Genomic DNA, 19,162 nt, shown 5'->3' with positions numbered 1-19,162 from the left:
TAATAAAGGCGGTTAATCTTTCTCTTTGTGTTGGATCGAAAGGTTGACTTGACACAGTGATTTCTTTATTTCTCACCACGTATTAGTTACCTAAGATAATGTATGTATATGATTTTTTCTTTTTTCTCCATTTTTTTTTGGTCACATTTTATTGTAATTCATTTATTGTTTATATTATATGTAATAATTTTAATTCACTTGATAAGGACCAAAACCCATGGTCGAAACGTTGTGATACATTTTCCATCAATAAATTGCCGGTGTGGTCGATTAAATTACTTTCATTTAAATATATTTCCTTAAAATAATATGCATATGTGCATATAAGAGTACTTTGTCGATTTCTAAATTTAACGAGAATGTAACTTTATGCGACGATACGATGCAGAACAGAGTATTTCTATATAAAAATATCGAAGAAGGCACATATACATTGTGCACCAGAACATAAACAAATGAATATATTATTAGACTGACCGATTATGCATTAATTTTATTATATCGACATTATATTTTTTTAAATGTAAGATTATTTTTTGATGTAATTTTATAAAATTAAAAATAGCAAATGCCATATTTAACTGTATGTGAAAAACTATTAGTGTCTGCTCATATTACATTAATGTTGCACTATTGCAATATAAAAAGACGATAAGATAATTATAATTTGAAATTCGCTCCGTTGTGTATACAAAGCCATCGATATTACTTAATTATCAATAATCAAAAGTGCATATGGTATAAACTCAATAGATATGTAAATATCAACGTTATAAATGTATTAATAAAATATAAATTAATATTCAAATGTGAAACGGCAAATACGTTCGAAAGTTGCTAAGTCGTGTATCGTTAAGATAATATCTAGGTTAGTACTTACGTATGTATGCAAATCGCTATACAACATATGTATACAAATCGATATATTACGCAATCTGACATTGTTGTATGAAACTTTATTTGACAAAATTTCTTCACTAAATTGGGAACGATGCTTTCTCTAAAATATTGAGACATTAATTTTTTTGAATTACAATAAATCATCCACGAATTAAGCATACAAAAATAGAGAGAAAACAGATAAAATTTATTTTTTAAGTCAAAAAATTTACTAAATTTGCAATATATTTTTTTATAAAGAATTCTTTAAAAATATGTAACTTTGAAAATTTAAAATTTAACGATGACTTTTTTCTTAAAAATCCTGTTGAAAAAGAAAAACATTTTATTTTTATCATAAAATTTGATATAATTATTGAATTAAATTATTTAATGCACACAACTTTTTAACCATAATCTAGTATATTTGGTGTTTTCACATGGATTTAACTTCCACATTTTGCTTCGCCTTTTTATTACTCACATATATTTTTCTCGTAATTCATTGCTACGGTAATGGCGATTAAAATTCAATAACTATCAGGTAATCGTAAAGAAAATATTGATTCTAACACGTACAACGGGGATTATTACTTTGAAATTTCATTTTCTTATTGCCATTGTACGTGTGTAATCACACATTTCAATGTTTATATATATGACAATAAGTCACAGATAATATTTTTGCATAAATTCTATTATTCTTTCGTGACACGAGGTGGAAAAGCAATTTAAATTTATGCAAAAACATACTTTAAATCAAAACATATGACTTATGTACGTAAAATTGAGAAAATTTTTACTTCAGAATTATTTTAAAATTTTTATTTTAAGATTTTTCTTCCGTTGTACACGTAGAACAAAAAAAATACGATAAAATAAAAATGGAATAAATTATAATAAATTAATAATGGAAGATAAAGTGAATCGAAAGTACTGAATGCTTTGTTCGCGTCTAAATACTAATTACCCAATTAATTATTAGATAACTTGTAAAAAGATCATTTCTGGAAAAAAGAAATTTCAAAAAAGTTAGAAACTCGAGAGAAACAAAAGAAGGCAATAAGCTCTTCAATTGAGGTTGCTTCTCGAAATTTATTGCTAGTATTATTATTGTCATTATATCGTTATTTATCGAATGTTAGACATGTAACAAGATAACGACATGCGGTATTACTAATGAATTTCACCATGAATGCAGTCTATCAGTTAAAAAATAAAAATTAGTCGAAAAATAAGACATGCGACGAATAATTATTAAAAAATAAATGCTCAGGAAGTCGTTCATGAATCTTTTCCTTCAGTATGAATTCGTAAAAAATGAAAAATTTTATTAACAAATATTGAATTCGTCGAGGAAACTTTTCATTTTTCACGAATTCATGCTAGAGGAAAAGATTTATGATCGACTACTTGGACATTGGACTCGGAAGACGAAGAAGACAAAAAAGTAATAACTTTACTCAGATTAGTAAATAAAATATAAATAATAAAATACAATATTATATAGAAATCGATATATATATATATCTATTTTGCTCAGTTGTTGTTGATTCTACTTTGTTTTAATTTTATCATGATAAATGATGTTTTTTTTTTATATATTCATTGCTTTATTCACACTAATCCCCATTTTGCAGAATTTGCGATTAATTTTCGTCATGTAATCGCATTTTAATCACAATAATCGAGTAATTAATTAATATGATATTAATCGACAATTAAATTTTAGCTAGTAAAATTACTTCTACTTAATTATATTATTTTAAAGAAAGGAAGTAGAATAAGGTAGCTTAATTATGAAAGTATGTAGCGTGAAAAAAAGTCTTTTTAATGTTTAATGTTCATGAATCATCATTATGCACTTATATTTCTCTCGCGTGGCCTTTTTTAATTTTATCTCCTTTTTATGTATGTTTATAAACGTGCGCCGTAATATTTTTGCAGCCGCGGCGACATTTTCGCAAACGTGCAATACGAGACGAGTCCCTCAGTAAAAGAGTCTTGTTGTTCGTCACTGGTAATCGACGCACAGTTTTCAGATACATAGTCGATCGCTTTTATCGTCAATATCACACTCGCGACTTTGCACTGTTATTCAAACAAAAATCTGTAAATATTAGGAAATAGATTTTCACAAGTGTGTATATGTATATGTGTATAGCTATAATAAAACTCACAAACATTACTATTTCGTGTCGTCGACAGTGTTTTACATATGTATAAGTGACTAATTCGTTGTATACAAATTTCGATTATTCAAAATGTTTTTGCATAAAAAGAAAGATTTAAATGTATAATACAAAGACATAGATGCGAATATGTCAGAAATAACACAGATGAAAAATCACGCTTATAAATAATGATTCGATTTCGGCATACAATCGGAATTTGCTGGCGATAGCGATTTAATTTTAAATAACGTACTCCAAAAATATGCCGCTATAAAAAATAATATTATATATACAATATAATAAATAATATTACATATAAAGTTAATGAGTATAATAATTAATGAAAAGTTATAATTCTTTTAGAAAAATAATTTTTACAATCTTAAATAAATTAAGAATTGTTTACTATTAATTAAATAGTAGTCATTTTTGTAACGTCACTGATAAATGTGTGATAAGTGAAAAGTGTATGTATATGTATGTACCTTACATCTATTTCTTATATTTGCGTAGGAAAATTTATCGAATTTTGTGTGCTTCTGTGTCATTGTTATATTTTAAAATTCAAATAAAATATATTTATATACATTTTGCATACATATTTTTTGTATATATATATATAATATAAATAATTTATAATACATAATATAAGTAAAATATGTATATATATATTCAGAAAAAAATTCTACACATGTATATAAATTCGCTTCTTCAATCTTTTGCTTATATAATCAAAGATTTTTTTTCTCATAAAACAATAAATAATTAGAAATATTTTATGTAAATTTATTTTTATGTTTGGCTGAATTTCTCTTGCATAGTTTAATTTATAACTTTCTTTTTCCAGTTTAATTTACCTCAATGTTAACAGATTAGATATATAGATATCTATTTACTGATTTTTTGCTTACATGATAATAAAGACAGTAATTTGAGAAGAAAAAATGATTTTCTATAGAACGGGTAAAAATAAAAAGATATTTGCGATTAATTAATATCACTAAAAATTGTCTCTCTTATCATTTTTATAAAATCTATACAAATCTGTCTGACATATTAAATTCTCAACTGGACTTTATTACAGAAAGCGCCGTTATCGAATGTATATTGTCATAAAATAACATTATCTAAATAGGATTACATATATACAGATCATGCATACCATTAACACGTAAATGTACCGTTCATTTTAGCTTCAATATACTTTTATCGTTTTATATAAATTAATTCACTTCGATTCAACATAGAATGTGGAAATTTACATTAATTTTACATGTGCATACAGCATACATCATCTGATCGTTAAAATAATGTCGCTGAAAGATATGAAGATAGACGTTCGGGAATTAAATTGCGACAAGCTCATGTAAATTGGTCGTAGATTATACTTGCTGATGGATTTTGATTTTTTTTAAATTCACTATTAGATGATATCTTTGTGTAATAGTGACAATATTATGTTCGTGCGACGCAGAAAAGTGACGCGAGCCGGAACCGACTGGTTGAAACCAATTGCGATATTACGATATTTCTTCAGGTTTTTCGATATACTGAATGCGCGGAAATTTTAATATTGATATACGCGCAATTTTAATATCAATACGCGTTTCTACTCTCTCTCTAAGCTAATATCAAATTATGCGCGGGAGTTGGACACGATTATGGAATCAAAGAGCGTGTGTCAAAGCTTCTCTATCCAAATTGACTGCGGCACGAATTATGTATCAAATGCGAGAATATATATCACATATACGTGAACATTTGTATTTCATGTAGAATTACACATATATTGAACTGTCAGTCAACGCGATATATGTTGATATATGGGCAAGCAAATTGCCGATCAAACGTGGGATAAAATCATAGTCATAATAAACGACCATAGTATTTATGAAATGCATATTGATAATGAACTGTTAATTTACATCGCACTTACACGTGAAAATATACTCTCCACAAGAGAAAGAGATTATTATGGCGAATCAAATTGGAGCATAAAATGATTTTTATTATTATGTATATCTGTTAATATAGAATATTTTTCGACTTAAACATCATAATTTAAAATGTCTTATAAAAATTTGCTATTTAGAAAGTCTCTTCATATTTTTCGAATGATGAGTATCTTGATATTTAATCGATACACGGTACAACGTCTGGTTCGATGAGGTTTCACTTGCTGCAAGATTGCTGTATAATTGCGCATTTCAAAAATATATGTATACTTTCCGGTTGTCATTCAAAAATGCATTCATTAACGAGGCTGAATTTTAATGTTCGTTTTTTTAAAACGATGAATCATTAGCCTCCCTTCCTTTCTTTCGTTTTGCCTCCCTCCACTCATTCAAATAGTAGCCACTACCATGAATACGTTTACTTTTAAAGACAGTACTTGCTGTCTTTCCGAGGCAGAAGCAAGCAGGTGTGCGTAATGTTTGGCGGAGGCGATTTATTAATTCGCTTATCGACGATCGTCCACTTGAAAGAACGTCCGTACACTCGTCCGATAGGCATCTCGGATACGTGTTAAGATAATAGAATATGTAGATTTGTGCGCGACGAAAGGAGATAACGCGCCCACGCGGAAAACGTTTTCGTTCAAATGCGACAAAAGTGAGACATCGTAAAATGTCACCTCTGTAAACGCGCTGTATTTTCTGAAACGCGAGTGCACACGATTCGCGGGAAAAGACGTTTTACGCTATAATCGCCGCAAAATATCAAAGTACGTATTTCTCATATGTAAACATACGTCGGAGGATGTTGGGGGATGTTACGACAGATGCGTAGTGTCTCGAAACTTGTATACAGATAGCAAAATGACGGAGCATGATAAGTTTATAATTAAATTATTATCTCTTGATAATTATATAAATTATCAACAAATTAATTTCTTATAAAAGTTATCAGTAATCATGATAAGCAAATAATTTCTGAGATAAAATAATTTTAATCATTTAATTAAGCATTAAGTTAACAAATAGAGACGTAATCGATTGATAGTCTATGTGTTTCTTTTACTGATGAAGTATTGTTTAAAGACTTACAATCACAGTTTCCATTATAAATCATTAGTGATTAATCTCTGAAAAATCGATGGCTATCGGAAAATTTTCAGTAACGTTATTTAATTATCGGAATGACTGAAAAAGATGTAATATTTCTGTTTAAATCTGCAGAGAGAACTCTGTCTTCTCTCTACAATTCGAGTTATCAAGAATATCCGCTTTTTTCATATTTATAATTCACTTCGTGCAAGCGCTCGAATTCCGCGAGAAATCTTTTTAATTAAAAAAAAAAGTATCAAGAGAAAAAACCGCGTAAAATTAATAATCCATTCTGTTATCTCATCTATGCCTTTCTAAAGTTAAAGAAATCTTTGTAAACCTCGAATATCCTTAAGATCAACGTGGATCATTTGGTTCGTGGAAATTTTCTCGAATCTTATCTTAAGTCAAAATAATTTTAAATCAAATAAATATATCAAGATACGCTCGATTATTATTAACATTGCCTGGTTGATAAATCGCGAAAACGGATAAACTTGACGACTTTGCGAAACGTTCGGAGTTCGCGTGCATTAATGCGATATCAAAATGGTATCGTAAATTGAATACAAGCGAAAATACTTGTCCTATTTTACGATGCTTGTCCTATTTACAGTTTACTATTCGACATGGTCAAAATAATATCTTGTGACGCAATGGGATAAATTGCGCAATTGAGCAACGATTTGGCACAATTGGAAGATTACTTCATTTGGTTCAGCGTCCCGAGATTCTTTTCGGTCTCTCTTTCGTAGCTTTTTCCCGCATCCCGTTGGGAAATCAATAACAGGTAGCATGTAGAAGTTGACCCTGTGCTTGAGAGAGGTCAGCACGCAGCCATCGAGAGATGCAGAATTTTTCTCTCGCCATATACAATATTCTACAAACATTTCATAATTACCTGTTTATTTATTTTAACAATAGAGGGATTGCGTCTCTCGTGGAAAAGTGCGGTTTTGTGCAAAGGGGAAAAAGGGAAAAAGGAAAAGCTAAAAAGAAACAAGAGAATCGCTTTAGAAAAATTCCCATTCCCTCATTAAAATATGTATTCAAATTACCTAACAGTAGAGAAGATGTTTTGCGAAAGGGATCCTTTGCATATTCAACATTCGTACAGAAGCGATCTACGCAAATCCACAGCGTAACTCTTACACGCATATATTTTTTTTTCAAACGGAAGTCAAGGATAAATTGCTAAATTCTAACTGATTGCAAGCCGTTTATTTCATCCGTGTATCTCGATTAATCGCGCGCGTTAAATTCTCTTAGAATCCTGCGCGCAATCTTACATCATATTCTTTTTTTTCGGATCTCCGAATAATTATTCACGCTCTCTGATCGCTCTATTTCTCTAGAGCACTATACTTTTCCACCTATTATTCGCCATCCAAACACGCCCGGCATCTCGTTACATGCATACGTTGTTTATGCACCGCCGGGATAACCGGCTGCTCTCGGTGAAGCCGTTTCCGAGGATAGTTCCTCTCTCCTCTGCGGCACTTTTTATGGGAAAAAGCTTTCTGTAGCCGCCTTGCCGGGGAACTGATCCCGTTTCTTTATGTAACACCCGCGCCCAAGTCCGACGCGCGACTGGCATCATTTTTCATTCGCGATGTTCCTTAAGAAACTTGAAACATAAAGCGCCAGGTTGAACTTTCGATCGGCCAGACTGGCGCGGCGGCGATTCACGACGAGCGCTATAAACTTCGCATATGATTGCAGTTTACGGGATATAAAGGACGACAGACCATGAGGCTGTGCTGCTCGGAGAGAGACGAGGCTCGCTCGTTGCAACCAGGACGCGAAAATGGTACGGATGATATTCACATCGATGTAAATTGTAAACTGGAAGTGCATGAAAAATAACTCTTCCGCGCCGAAAAAATATGTATATATTCGGAGAGAAAAATTCTATACAGTAGGGAAATACAACGAAGAAATACGGGATTGTAATAAATTTTATTTGTATATTAATAAATTATGGAAAATATAAAGAGCGTTAAAAAGATCTACTTTGCATTTCCAATTTATAATTGTCGAGGAAATATTAAAACAAAATGGAAGTCTATTTTGTGCCCATCTTAATGTAATTTAATTCAATTTGTGTACGTTTTTTTAGTTATATTTTTTCCGAAACTATACTAGATTTAAAGTTGTAAGAAAATATTTTGCTTATAGATTTGTTCTGTAGATTTTGTTTAGATTTTTTATTATATTGTATAACACAGGACCTTATTTCTAACAGTTCCAAAGTTGCGCTGTTTTTGAAGCAGAATTTTAAAATTGTTTCTTTTCACATGATATTCCGTCGAATCATCTTAATGCGAAAAAAATACGTTAATTCCTATTATTCATATTCGGAAGAGTGTTTGCACAAACTTGTGATAAATGTTGCCTAGTTGTACGTTGTATAACAGAGGCAAATTGTACAAAGTCTTATGTGCATAGTCAACCGTTTGAAGAGAAGGATCAAGGTGGGCTTATACTTCCAGCCGGATTATTCTTCCAGTTAGAGAGCGTTGTTTAAGTATCACTGCTTAACGTAGTATTAAATCACTAAGTATACATGTACGATGAACACGAGCTTGTTAAGTAGATCCTAGACATCGTGCTGTGCAATTGTGCGTTGACTGTATTTGATTATTCAATATTACATAACTCGCGCGGCTATTTTTCAACTTGAATACGTGCATCGTATAATAAATGATTATTGTTTATAAATATATACGTAATAAGAAATATTATAAATTGATAGTAATATTATCCTTCCATTATGAATTTAATGTAAACTATATGTAAACTATATATGTAAGATAATATAAATTTATTTTATCTGATTTAATGCTTTTAAATAATAATTTAATATACACCGTGAGATAAGTATATTTTTTCTTTTTATTATAATTTTTTTAATTAAAAAATACAAGATTATATAATATTGAATTGGTGTTGTATCTTCTCTCTTTGCGAATAAAATTATGCATTGTAATTAATAAAAATTTATGCGTAAAACGTTTTATAATTCTAATTAATTTAACAAATCTTTTTAATACAAATCGATACAGCAATAGTTTTTTTTATTAGAATGTTTTCTGAGTGTTTTTTTATTTGTGTATCATTTTATTTATTTTCTTTTCTAGGAGTTATGAAAGATTCTATTCGAAGCGATATAGAAAAGTTCGGACTTTATCAGATGGTCATGTTGGTATTTATATGTATACCATTAATTTTACCGGGAATGTTCACGCTTTCTTACATATTTACTGCAAGCGAAATTAAATACAGGTACGAATACGAAAATGTATCAATTATTTAGATTTGTATTCACATATGTTGTCTAAATATCACAAGATTGAACCCTTCAAAGATTAGAAGATAATCAATTGTCCAAAATACACAGATGTTTAGTGCCGGAATGCGAGCATCCGGAAAACGCGACGTTCGAGCCACCGTGGATCAACGTTTCCGCGCCGAAAATCAACGAAAAGATCTCCGATTGTACACGTTACGTGGTGCGGGACAATCACTCGGGCACATGTTCGAAGACATCGTTCACCAACGTGACTCGTGAATGCGATTCTTGGGTTTACGATCCGTACGAGCATACGATACTTGATGAGGTAATTTGTTGGATTGTTGAGAATCGACACGCATTTTCTATAACTCGTTCTTTCCCTTATCCTCACGCAGTGGGATTTTACCTGTGATGATAATCGATGGAAACTCACGCTAGTGGGCACGATACAGAGCGTCGGGCAGTTCATCGGTTTGATATTCGCTGGATACATATCTGACAGGTGAGATGCAATATTTCTCTCGTATAGACATTAATTAATTAATTCCGAATAAAATATTCACACGTCATCGCGTTTTAATCTCACGTTTTATTTCTACATTATGACTAAAAGAAAAAATGTAATTCTAAATTTCAGAATACACGTGATAATTGAATAATAATTATTTTTAATATAATAATATCTTTAATAATAATTAATTTAATAATTGATTTAATAAATTTAATTATTTTTTTATTTAATTAATAAATTGATTTAATAATTTTCGATTCATTGGATATTTTTCTGTAAATCAATGTGACTTGTAGAGAAAACGTCTTGCATTTACGTATTCAAGTTAATTCTTATCGACTCTATTCGAAGGTCAGAAAATTCATTACTTTACGTCTTTTTTTATAAATCGTTGGATATGCTTGGCTAGGCAGCGGAATATTTTTCTGTTACGTTTTTTTAAATCTAATCAGCGATAAATCGCACAGTTACGAGATTCCTATATATTTTTACGTAATACGCAACACCGGAACAAAGTTTCCGTAGCTCCGTCAATTTCACGCATTCTCGATAAGAAAGCCAGGTAGCATCGCCAAGAATTTCGCATTGCGGAGCTTTATACAGAAGAGGAGAGGACATACAACACGTAAAGGAAACGTATCGTTTATACGCTTTCCCGTCGTCTATTTCCAGGTATGGGAGGCGAACCTTTTTGACGCTGACAACGTCTCTGGCCGGAGTCAGCGGGCTGATACATTCCTTCTCCGTGAATTATTGGATGTTTCTCGCATTCGAGTTCCTCGACGCCATCATGGCGTCCGGAATTTACAGCGCGGGATTTATTCTAGGTACGCTAATAACTCGGGGACAATAGTTCGGGGGGGGGGGGGGGGGGGGGAATATGCGACACCTGTGAAGCGTTATGTTTGCTCCACGTCCCATTTACGTGTGCACGGAGTAAATTCTAAATACGATGCATACGATGCTCTTTACCCATCTTTAAAAAGCAAATACGCGACACACGTATAACATTATTTTCAAGTTATTTCTTGGCGGAGCTTTATATCACCGGCTTATTTTATTATTTACTAAAATTGTAGCTTTACGCATTAAGATATATATTAAGATATACAACGAAATTTTTTCGTAATGCAAAAATTTTCTCGGGAAATGTAAAAATTGTATCAAGATAATAAAATTTTGTTAGAGATTTTGAGATTACTTTTGTAAAAAACGAAAAGAAAAAAGATTTTGTGTAATATCAAAAAAATGTTTAATGTGGAATAATTTAAAAATTTCGAGAAACATGTCTATTTTAAATCAGTGTTCTCTAAAAGTGAAAGTAGTATATACATATACTATTTTCACTAGACTGAATCAGTGTATTATCACTGAAAAACAGTAAATACTTACTGATTACAAACAGTTATAAGTACAGCACTGATTACAGTGATAATACACTGATTCACTTTTAGAGAGTAGTTGATTCTTATCATTGACATGTATTTTTCTTATTAAATATCTCGATATTAGATTTATCGATTGTAAATAATCTCAAGAGATTCGCTGTATTTTATAATATAAAGCAATCTTATCGCAAAAAATCTTTGAAATCACGAATGCACTTTGTATCGATCGCCTTAATGCGTATATATTCTTTCACATTCCTTTCATCAATGTAATCATCATCAATTTACATAAGACCGAGCAAAATTATAAAATGTATCTATTAAATTAATCATATGTTTCGCACGGTTAGACACAGCAATATTTATGCGTGTAACTTCGTTCGCAGGAGTAGAGATGATAGGAGTAAAGAACAGAGTTTTCGCGAGCAGCATCATGTGCTGCATGTTCACCATAGGCGAGATACTGTTGGGATCGATCGCGAGCTGGCTAAGATCCTGGCGGGTACTTCTTAGGGTGGTGTACGCGCCGGGACTATTGACCATTTTCTTGCCCCTGCTCATTCCAGAATCGGTCAGGTAATCCCTCTTAATCTTAACGAACACGCGAGAATGTATCGTCATCTTCGATCGCAAGATTTCGGCAAGAGATTCTATTTTAATCGGCAAGAGATTCTATTTTACAATTTGTATATTCGATCGATTTTTCCTTTAGATGTTTCTCCATAATTGAAAGCTACGATTAAAAGATTAGAAATTAATTAGGATCGTTTATATACGATTTAAAGCAACTTTTTATTGAAACTCACTCAAATGAATTTACATTTACGCGTAAAATATTTTATATTTTTTTAATAAAGTGAAATTTTATGAAACAATTTAACGCACGCGATGCTATGTTCAAGATGGCTATTGTCGAAGGGTAAAACTGACGAAGTGGAGAAAATATATCACAAAATGGCGCGAATGAATAACCTGCCAGTAACGGAAGAGGCTATCAATATATTCAGGGAATTAAATGTTGCTGCAAACGAAACGGTATGTTTATTTCTTATTTTCTCTCGCTCTTTCACTATTGTTAAGGATAACAATAAAATAAAACACTATATAAGATAAATCACACTTGCCAACTTTCGTCTTTCCAGTTTATAAACGCTAACTTAAGATGATAATTTGCGATTCGCGACTACGATATTGATGATATAATCTTTCAGAAAAGCGAGCTATCGATGCTGGACAAAAGGAAACCGATCGTGCAGGTTTTCCATAGCCCGGTGATACTCATTCGTTTGTTGATCTGGTCATTCTGCTGGATCACAAACACCTTCGTTTTTTATGGATTGTCGTTGAATTCCGTGGCATTCGCCGGAGATAAGTACATCAATTTCATACTCGTCGTCGCGGTCGAGATACCGGCTTTCGGTCTCGCCTGGCTGCTGACCGATCGCATTGGCCGTAAACCAACCCTCTCTAGCACGTTCCTGCTGAGCGGACTGTTCTGCCTCGCAATCCAGTTCATACCGAAAGGTAAAAAAAATTAAGACAAAAACACCGTTTCTCACAGTCGGAGATGAATCTCTTTCTGCCCGTATCGTCGCGAGTCGCTTATGAATAATAGCTGAATTTGCGATTAAGAAGCTTATCTCGCCGAGAAATTTTTGAATCATTACTCTCTGTTTCTTTTTTTACGTTTTATATTTTTTCCAGATCATGAGCTCTTTACTCTGTTAATTTTTTTATCTGATCTTTCTAAGAAAATTAATTGCACACAATTAAAGGAAATTAAAGATTGAAAATATTCTTATTTATTTCTTTTTCTCTTCGATTTTACCAAGAAATTTTTGAATCATTACTCTCTGTTTCTTTTCCGTTTTATATTTTTTCCAGATCATGAGCGCTTTATTCTGTTAATTTTTTTATCTGATCTTTCTAAGAAAATCGAATTGCACACAATTAAAGGAACTAAAGATTGAAAATATTCTTACTTATTTCTTTCTCTCCTCGATTTTACCAAGAAATTTTTGAATAATTACTCTCTGTTTTTTTATGTCTTACATTCTTTTTATATTGTTGAGCCATACTTTTTTTCGCTGTTTATTCTTAATTTTTTCAAATATCTAATCCGTTTCTAAGAAAATCGAAGAAATGGCACATAATTAGAAGACACAAGAGAAATACTTTTCAAGATAATGCTCAGATCCTCTTATTTTTTTTATCATTATAAAAATACTATTATAAATGCTCTTCTCATTTTACAAAGCTTTTGTTGCAAATACTTCTACTTATTTCTTTGTCTCTTTGATTCTAAAAAAATCTAAGCATCATGTACGATAATGACGGCTATTAAGTTATTAAGAAACGTAATGATACCTGTTATTAAGGAATTATAAAAATTTCCTGTTTTTTTCCCTCGTTACTATCCGCGTACTTTTATTAGAATCGCGAAATTTAATCGAGTGTGGGAGTAAACGAGGCATAATCGCGCGGAGATACGATAAGCTGTAACATGTATAACGCCGTCGCGTAATATTGTACAATATATTACCGCATAATCCGAGTCCGAATGCAAAGAACGTGTTGAAATAACGTACCGGCATCTCGTTCGGATTAGCGTTCGCAACCGCGCGTGTAATTATGTCCCGGTGAGCTGCACGAGGGGGATCGCGATCCCGGATGATTTATCGCCAAGCTGTGTTTCAGGTACCTGGAGTTACGCGCCTTTACTTTTGTACATGGTCGGGAAATTGTGCATCACCATAGCATTCGCCACCACCTACATCTACACCGCCGAGTTGTTCCCGACGACGCTCAGACATTCCTTGCTAGGGTTTTGCAGCATGGTCGGTCGCATTGGCTCAATCCTGTCGCCGCAGACGCCTCTTCTGGTGAGTCAACAGACGCGGGTTAAACCAACTTCTCCTGCGATATGTATGAGAAAAGAAGAAACATTCTTAAGTGGACGTCTTTAATTTATATTGATTAGATTGAGATTAGATTGATAAGATTGATTAGATTGAATGGAAAAAAATAGAAGTAGAACTAATAGTTTCGATGAGTATTACTCTTAAAGGATTAGTATAAGAGTCTTTCAAAAAATGGGGTTCTTTCTAAAATTATCTAACAAGTTTATTTTATGAGATGCTCGGAAATTCTCTCTGATTGCATCATGTCTCGTTTACATTCAGGTGCAAATCATGCCCTCGCTGCCACTCATCCTATTCGGGTCCATGAGCATGATCGCGGGCATGCTGTCTCTAATCTTCCCGGAAACTTTGGGGACGAAACTTCCGGACACCGTATGGGAGGCGGAAAACATCGGTGGACTCAAGTTAAACGAGACCCGCGAAAATCCGGATCTTAAGAAGGACACAAAGACTCGTCAAGTCTGAGAGAGAGCAATGAGAGAGATGGCAATCATTTTTAAAACTTTACCGGCAGCACGTTCCTTTCGGACACTCCAGATAGCGATAAAGGATGATCTTTACAAGGTCTACGATGTCTAAAAAATATGTAAAGGATATAATTTTATTACAGGCACCGAGATTTGGCACCGAGAGAGTCTGCCACGCTGCAGATTTTATCTGTCGGCGATTTGAATAAGCGCGATGTATTTTTCTAGGCCACGTGACTGTTTACTTTCCGCGAAACCACCCACCATCCCGTCATTCGTCTTAGTTTCTGCGCACGGAGGAAGGATTATAATATCTTCCGACGTAAAATCTTCACGTGCGTGCAATTCACAAGGCGTGTGCTAGTGGAAATAGATCGCGCGGATCTCGTATTTGTACGATATTCGTACATCACGTTCTCGTCTCTTCGTTGCGCGCATTCTTGGAGCAATTTTATACTACCCTTCATTACTTGGAGCATTTTTACACTACCTTCATTAATTCGTTCCTAGGCTTCTCCACGTTGTAAGGAAAACGATATAATTATAGCCACATCAGCGACAATTGATGCTGATGGACCTAATTATCGATTGTCCTACATTGAGAAAAAAAATCTGGTTGCATTAATTAAAAATCTGACAGATTCAACCAGTATGTCTGTTGGAAAATGGACGAATCAGAATTTCTTTAGGAATTACCAGATGAGTATGATTAATTTTTTTCTGTTAAAATTACCAGATTTTCTTGGTAATGATACTAAACTTACAACAAAAATGGCATCACTGTCCATGTTCAGTTAATATAACAAGAAGTTTTATAGATCCAATTAGAAAATACTATAACCAAATCCTTGTGGTAAAGTCTATTAAACGTTCTAGTTACAAGAAATCGAGTCTTATCGTGACAACTAGAAATTCTGCTTGGTTTAATCAAAATGCCTTCTATCAGATACGTCTTGTTGATACAATCAAACGATTTTTCTCAGTGTAGGAAGGCCTAGGAACGAATTAATGAAGTGTACATCCGTGTTAATACTACTTTTAAAAGTAAATACGTATTGCGTTTCGCACTAGCCTATTATTTCGCGGAGACGTGATACCTAAGATGAATGCAGTAAGAATGAGAGAGATGTTGCATATTTGTTTCCTCAGATTCGTCTACGCAGCAATAATTTGCTCGTGCATTGGAATGGAATTGTCAAGCAACTATGCACCTGTCAACGTGAAAAAGAATATTTGCGTTGTACCGGTATCATGTAATGTTGTCACGCGATTGTTCAGTGTACGACACAAGCGTTTATTTATTACCTTCAATCCTTAATTTATCTTGTAATTCAACAGCGTAATTTATTTTTATTATTGTAACTTAATTATTCTGAAAGACATTAATATATAAATTATGTGCAAATTGCGATTGTGCATATTGCATATTCGCGATGAATTCAAGAAACTAAAGTATTTCAAGTATTATTAATTAGAGGTAGCACGATAGTTGGAGTTTTCAGTTTCTTTTCTCATTACAGTACTTTTTATTTAACGCAAACTTGTACGAAATGATAGATCGTTATTGTATAAAATTAAAAATAGTGTGAGTTAGAGAACAATAAATTTTATGAAATAAATTACTCAAACAAATAATGTACTCAAGCATCACATAAAGAAATACAGAAATATTCTTCCTGTTACACGAAAAAACATGTTTTTTTATTTTCATACTTTAATCGTCAAATAAAGATGCACATCTCGACTGTTTCGCTCTAAAAGGATGCGCAGCTTCAGATTATCGCGCCCGGACAAGTCTCCCTGGTGCAAAGCAAGTAAATGAAAATACAATTTGCATGTTTTTCGTTTGTCTGCGTTATACCGTTGCCCGTAAAATGGGAACTTTTGTAGCTCACGTCGCAGACCCGCGTGCGACGCGCGCATAACTTTCTTCCGGAGAGATATTATCGCTGAGCGAAGACTGTGCGCGCCGTTCCTCTTCAATTTTTAACGAAACGGAATACGAACGGGCGGAATATTTCGACGGAACGAATTTTCGTCGCGCGCAGTCGGACCGACTGAAATTGAGGCTCGCGATGTAACAGGGCATCGCACGCGATATACGCGCTGTTATTTTATGTATACGGATAACATCCGCGCGTACCGTAATAAATTTCGTCCTGAGGGCCACAAATCTTAGAGGAATACACTCCTGTTTCGCCTCCTGGCCCGCCTAGAGTTCCCGTTGCTGGCCTTTTTTACCATATCAACGAGAGAACACGAGCCAAGTAGCGTTCGCATCCTCTCTATTAAAGGCGTATATTAAGAGATGACTTTTCGCGATTGATCTGATCTATTAAAGCAACGGGATATTAGCGGATCTACCTTTGCTTGCCGTCGCGCTTACTCCGAGATCCGATCAGTTCGCTTTGCATTCCGCCGACTTGAGAAATCGGCTGTTCGGTCTTCGATCCAGTACTTGATTCAACTCCCGGTGCTCTATAAATCCAGGGATACGTCTGTGTATCAGACGGATCTTTAGCGCGCCGCGTATCACGCATGTGCGCTTATGTGCACAAGCTTTATCCTGGATTAACTACACCGTTGCATGGCTCGGTCACGATCCTTTGGGTATGTGCACCTTGTCGAGGCTACGGTATTTCCTACCCGTGAAAGAGAGGTCCGTCATGCACCATCAGGGTCTAAGTAGTAAAACCGATGATGATGCACTGAGAAAAAAATCTGGTTGCATTAAATAGAAATCTGGCAGATTCGACCAGTATGTCTGTTGGAAAATGGACGAATCAGAATTCCTTTAGGAATTACCAGATGAGTATGATTAATTTCTTCCTGTTAAATTTACCGGATTTTCTTGGTAACGATATTAAACTTACAACAAAAATGGCATCACTGTGTCCATGTTTAGTTAATACAACAAGAAGTTTTATAGGTCCAATCAGAAAATACGAACCAAATCCTTGTAGTAAAGTCTATTAAACGTTCTAGTTACAAGAAATCTAGTCTTATCGTGATAACTAGAAATTCTGCTGGTTTAACCAAAATGTCTTCTATCAGATACGTCTTGTTGATACAATCAAACGATTTTTTTCAGTGTGTCGTTCTTGAGAGAGGAAAAAAATGCACTGAGAAAAAAATCTGGTTGCATTAATTAGAAATCTGGTAGATTCAAGCAGTATATCTGTTGGAAAATGAACGAATCAGAATTCCTTTAGGAATTACCAGATGAGTATGATTAATTTCTTCCTGTTAAATTTACCGGATTTTCTTGGTAACGATATTAAACAAAAATGGCATCGCTGTGTCCATGTTTAGTTAATACAACAAGAAGTTTTATAGGTCCAACCAGAAAATAAAATACGAACCAAATCCTTGTAGTAAAGTCTATTAAACGTTCTAGTTACAAGAAATCGAGTCTTATCGTGATAACTAGAAATTCTGCTTGGTTTAACCAAAATACCTTCTATCAGATACGTCTTGTTGATACAATCAAACGATTCTTCTCAGTGTGTCGTTTTTGAGAAAGGCAAAAAATGTCGATATCTAATTGAAATCCTCACGTCGCAGTCAGCGATTATATCTCACGTTTAAACATGGCAAATTCCCATCAGTTGATGACGTTATTAGCGAACTCCGTCACTTTGCATCCTCATGCATTTTCATCGTTAGCATTTGCATTGCGACCGAGATAATCAGGTCGCTCTTAATTTATGAATGAAACGCGTGTAAGTGTAATCAATGCCTTTGTTTTAGGGGCAGCAAAAGGGGAATCTAGCGGCCCTCGAAAACCTACGCGAGAGATTTTGCGACACCGCTGCGGTAAATCGGTTCTCGTTATCTCTCGCACTTCTCTCGCTCGGTTAGATTACGTGGATAATTCGCGCGTAACTCGTAAAGAGCAAAAGCGTAAGCGAGCGCGTTAACACGCGCAACACGAAATGAAAACAATTTTGCAGCTCGCATCGCTTGCGCTGCCAGTTTTTTTTTTTTTTTTTTTTTTCGAGAAACGAGCGAGGAGGGGAAAGGGAATTCACGAGAGCGCATTGTTACGTTGTTAATATCAGGCGACCAGCTGGCGGAAAAGCGCAATTTTTGTTCGGCGGGTAGCCGCCGTTTAATGAAAACGGCGCCGAATTTTTTTCCGCCGAACCTTTAACGACAAACAATTGCACCGTCACCTGTCAAACACACGCCACGCACTGCGAGTGCGAACAATTGAATCGATATTACGTAAAAGACGATATATGACGGTATTAACGAAAAGAAATTACCGCAATTGCCCCATTAAAGTTTCGGCTACGTGGAATACAAAGCACGAATGCGTTAAAAATTCGTTCGCTTCCCCTATACTTTCTATTTGAATTTTTGAATTAGATTATGACATAATTAATTTAATAACTATTAATACTAATAATAATTAATAACTATTTCATTCGATATGTATGCATAATTAAATTAGCATTCAATTTATTAAGCGTGATAA

General features: G+C 33.8%; 1 protein-coding gene across 2 annotated transcripts; it reads left to right on the top strand.

Moving 5' to 3' along the window:
* On the top strand, positions 1-16,321 carry LOC145960405 (organic cation transporter protein). 2 transcript variants are annotated; one of them, XM_083079843.1, is made up of 11 exons: positions 1-100; positions 7,823-7,910; positions 9,241-9,385; positions 9,501-9,720; positions 9,791-9,897; positions 10,579-10,733; positions 11,681-11,870; positions 12,197-12,329; positions 12,506-12,818; positions 13,992-14,176; positions 14,477-16,321. In XM_083079843.1, exons 2-11 carry the CDS (start codon positions 7,850-7,852, stop codon positions 14,678-14,680), a joined length of 1,713 nt encoding a protein of 570 aa, XP_082935969.1. In that variant the 5' UTR covers positions 1-100; positions 7,823-7,849; the 3' UTR covers positions 14,681-16,321. The 2 variants fall into 2 exon arrangements, with proteins under 2 accessions (XP_082935969.1, XP_082935968.1); XM_083079842.1 differs by lacking the exon at positions 1-100 and adding an exon at positions 5,437-5,778.
* The last annotated feature ends 2,841 nt before the right edge of the window (positions 16,322-19,162 follow it).

Source organism: Camponotus vicinus, unplaced genomic scaffold (genome assembly GCF_025532165.1).
Source record: "Camponotus vicinus isolate PSW18456_S1 unplaced genomic scaffold, iyCamVici1.0 SCAF_10, whole genome shotgun sequence".
Taxonomy (NCBI): domain Eukaryota; kingdom Metazoa; phylum Arthropoda; class Insecta; order Hymenoptera; family Formicidae; genus Camponotus; species Camponotus vicinus.
Note: the sequence above shows the minus strand (reverse complement) of the source record. Positions and strands in the feature narration are given on the sequence as shown.

Bases quoted from the DNA above. Each gene is read 5' to 3' on its own strand.
- LOC145960405 (XM_083079843.1), top strand. From the start codon at position 7,850: ATGAGGCTGTGCTGCTCGGAGAGAGACGAGGCTCGCTCGTTGCAACCA. The intron at 9,721-9,790 runs GTAATTTGTTGG...ATCCTCACGCAG, and splicing joins AGCATACGATACTTGATGAG to TGGGATTTTACCTGTGATGA. The intron at 11,871-12,196 runs GTAATCCCTCTT...GCTATGTTCAAG, and splicing joins CTCATTCCAGAATCGGTCAG to ATGGCTATTGTCGAAGGGTA.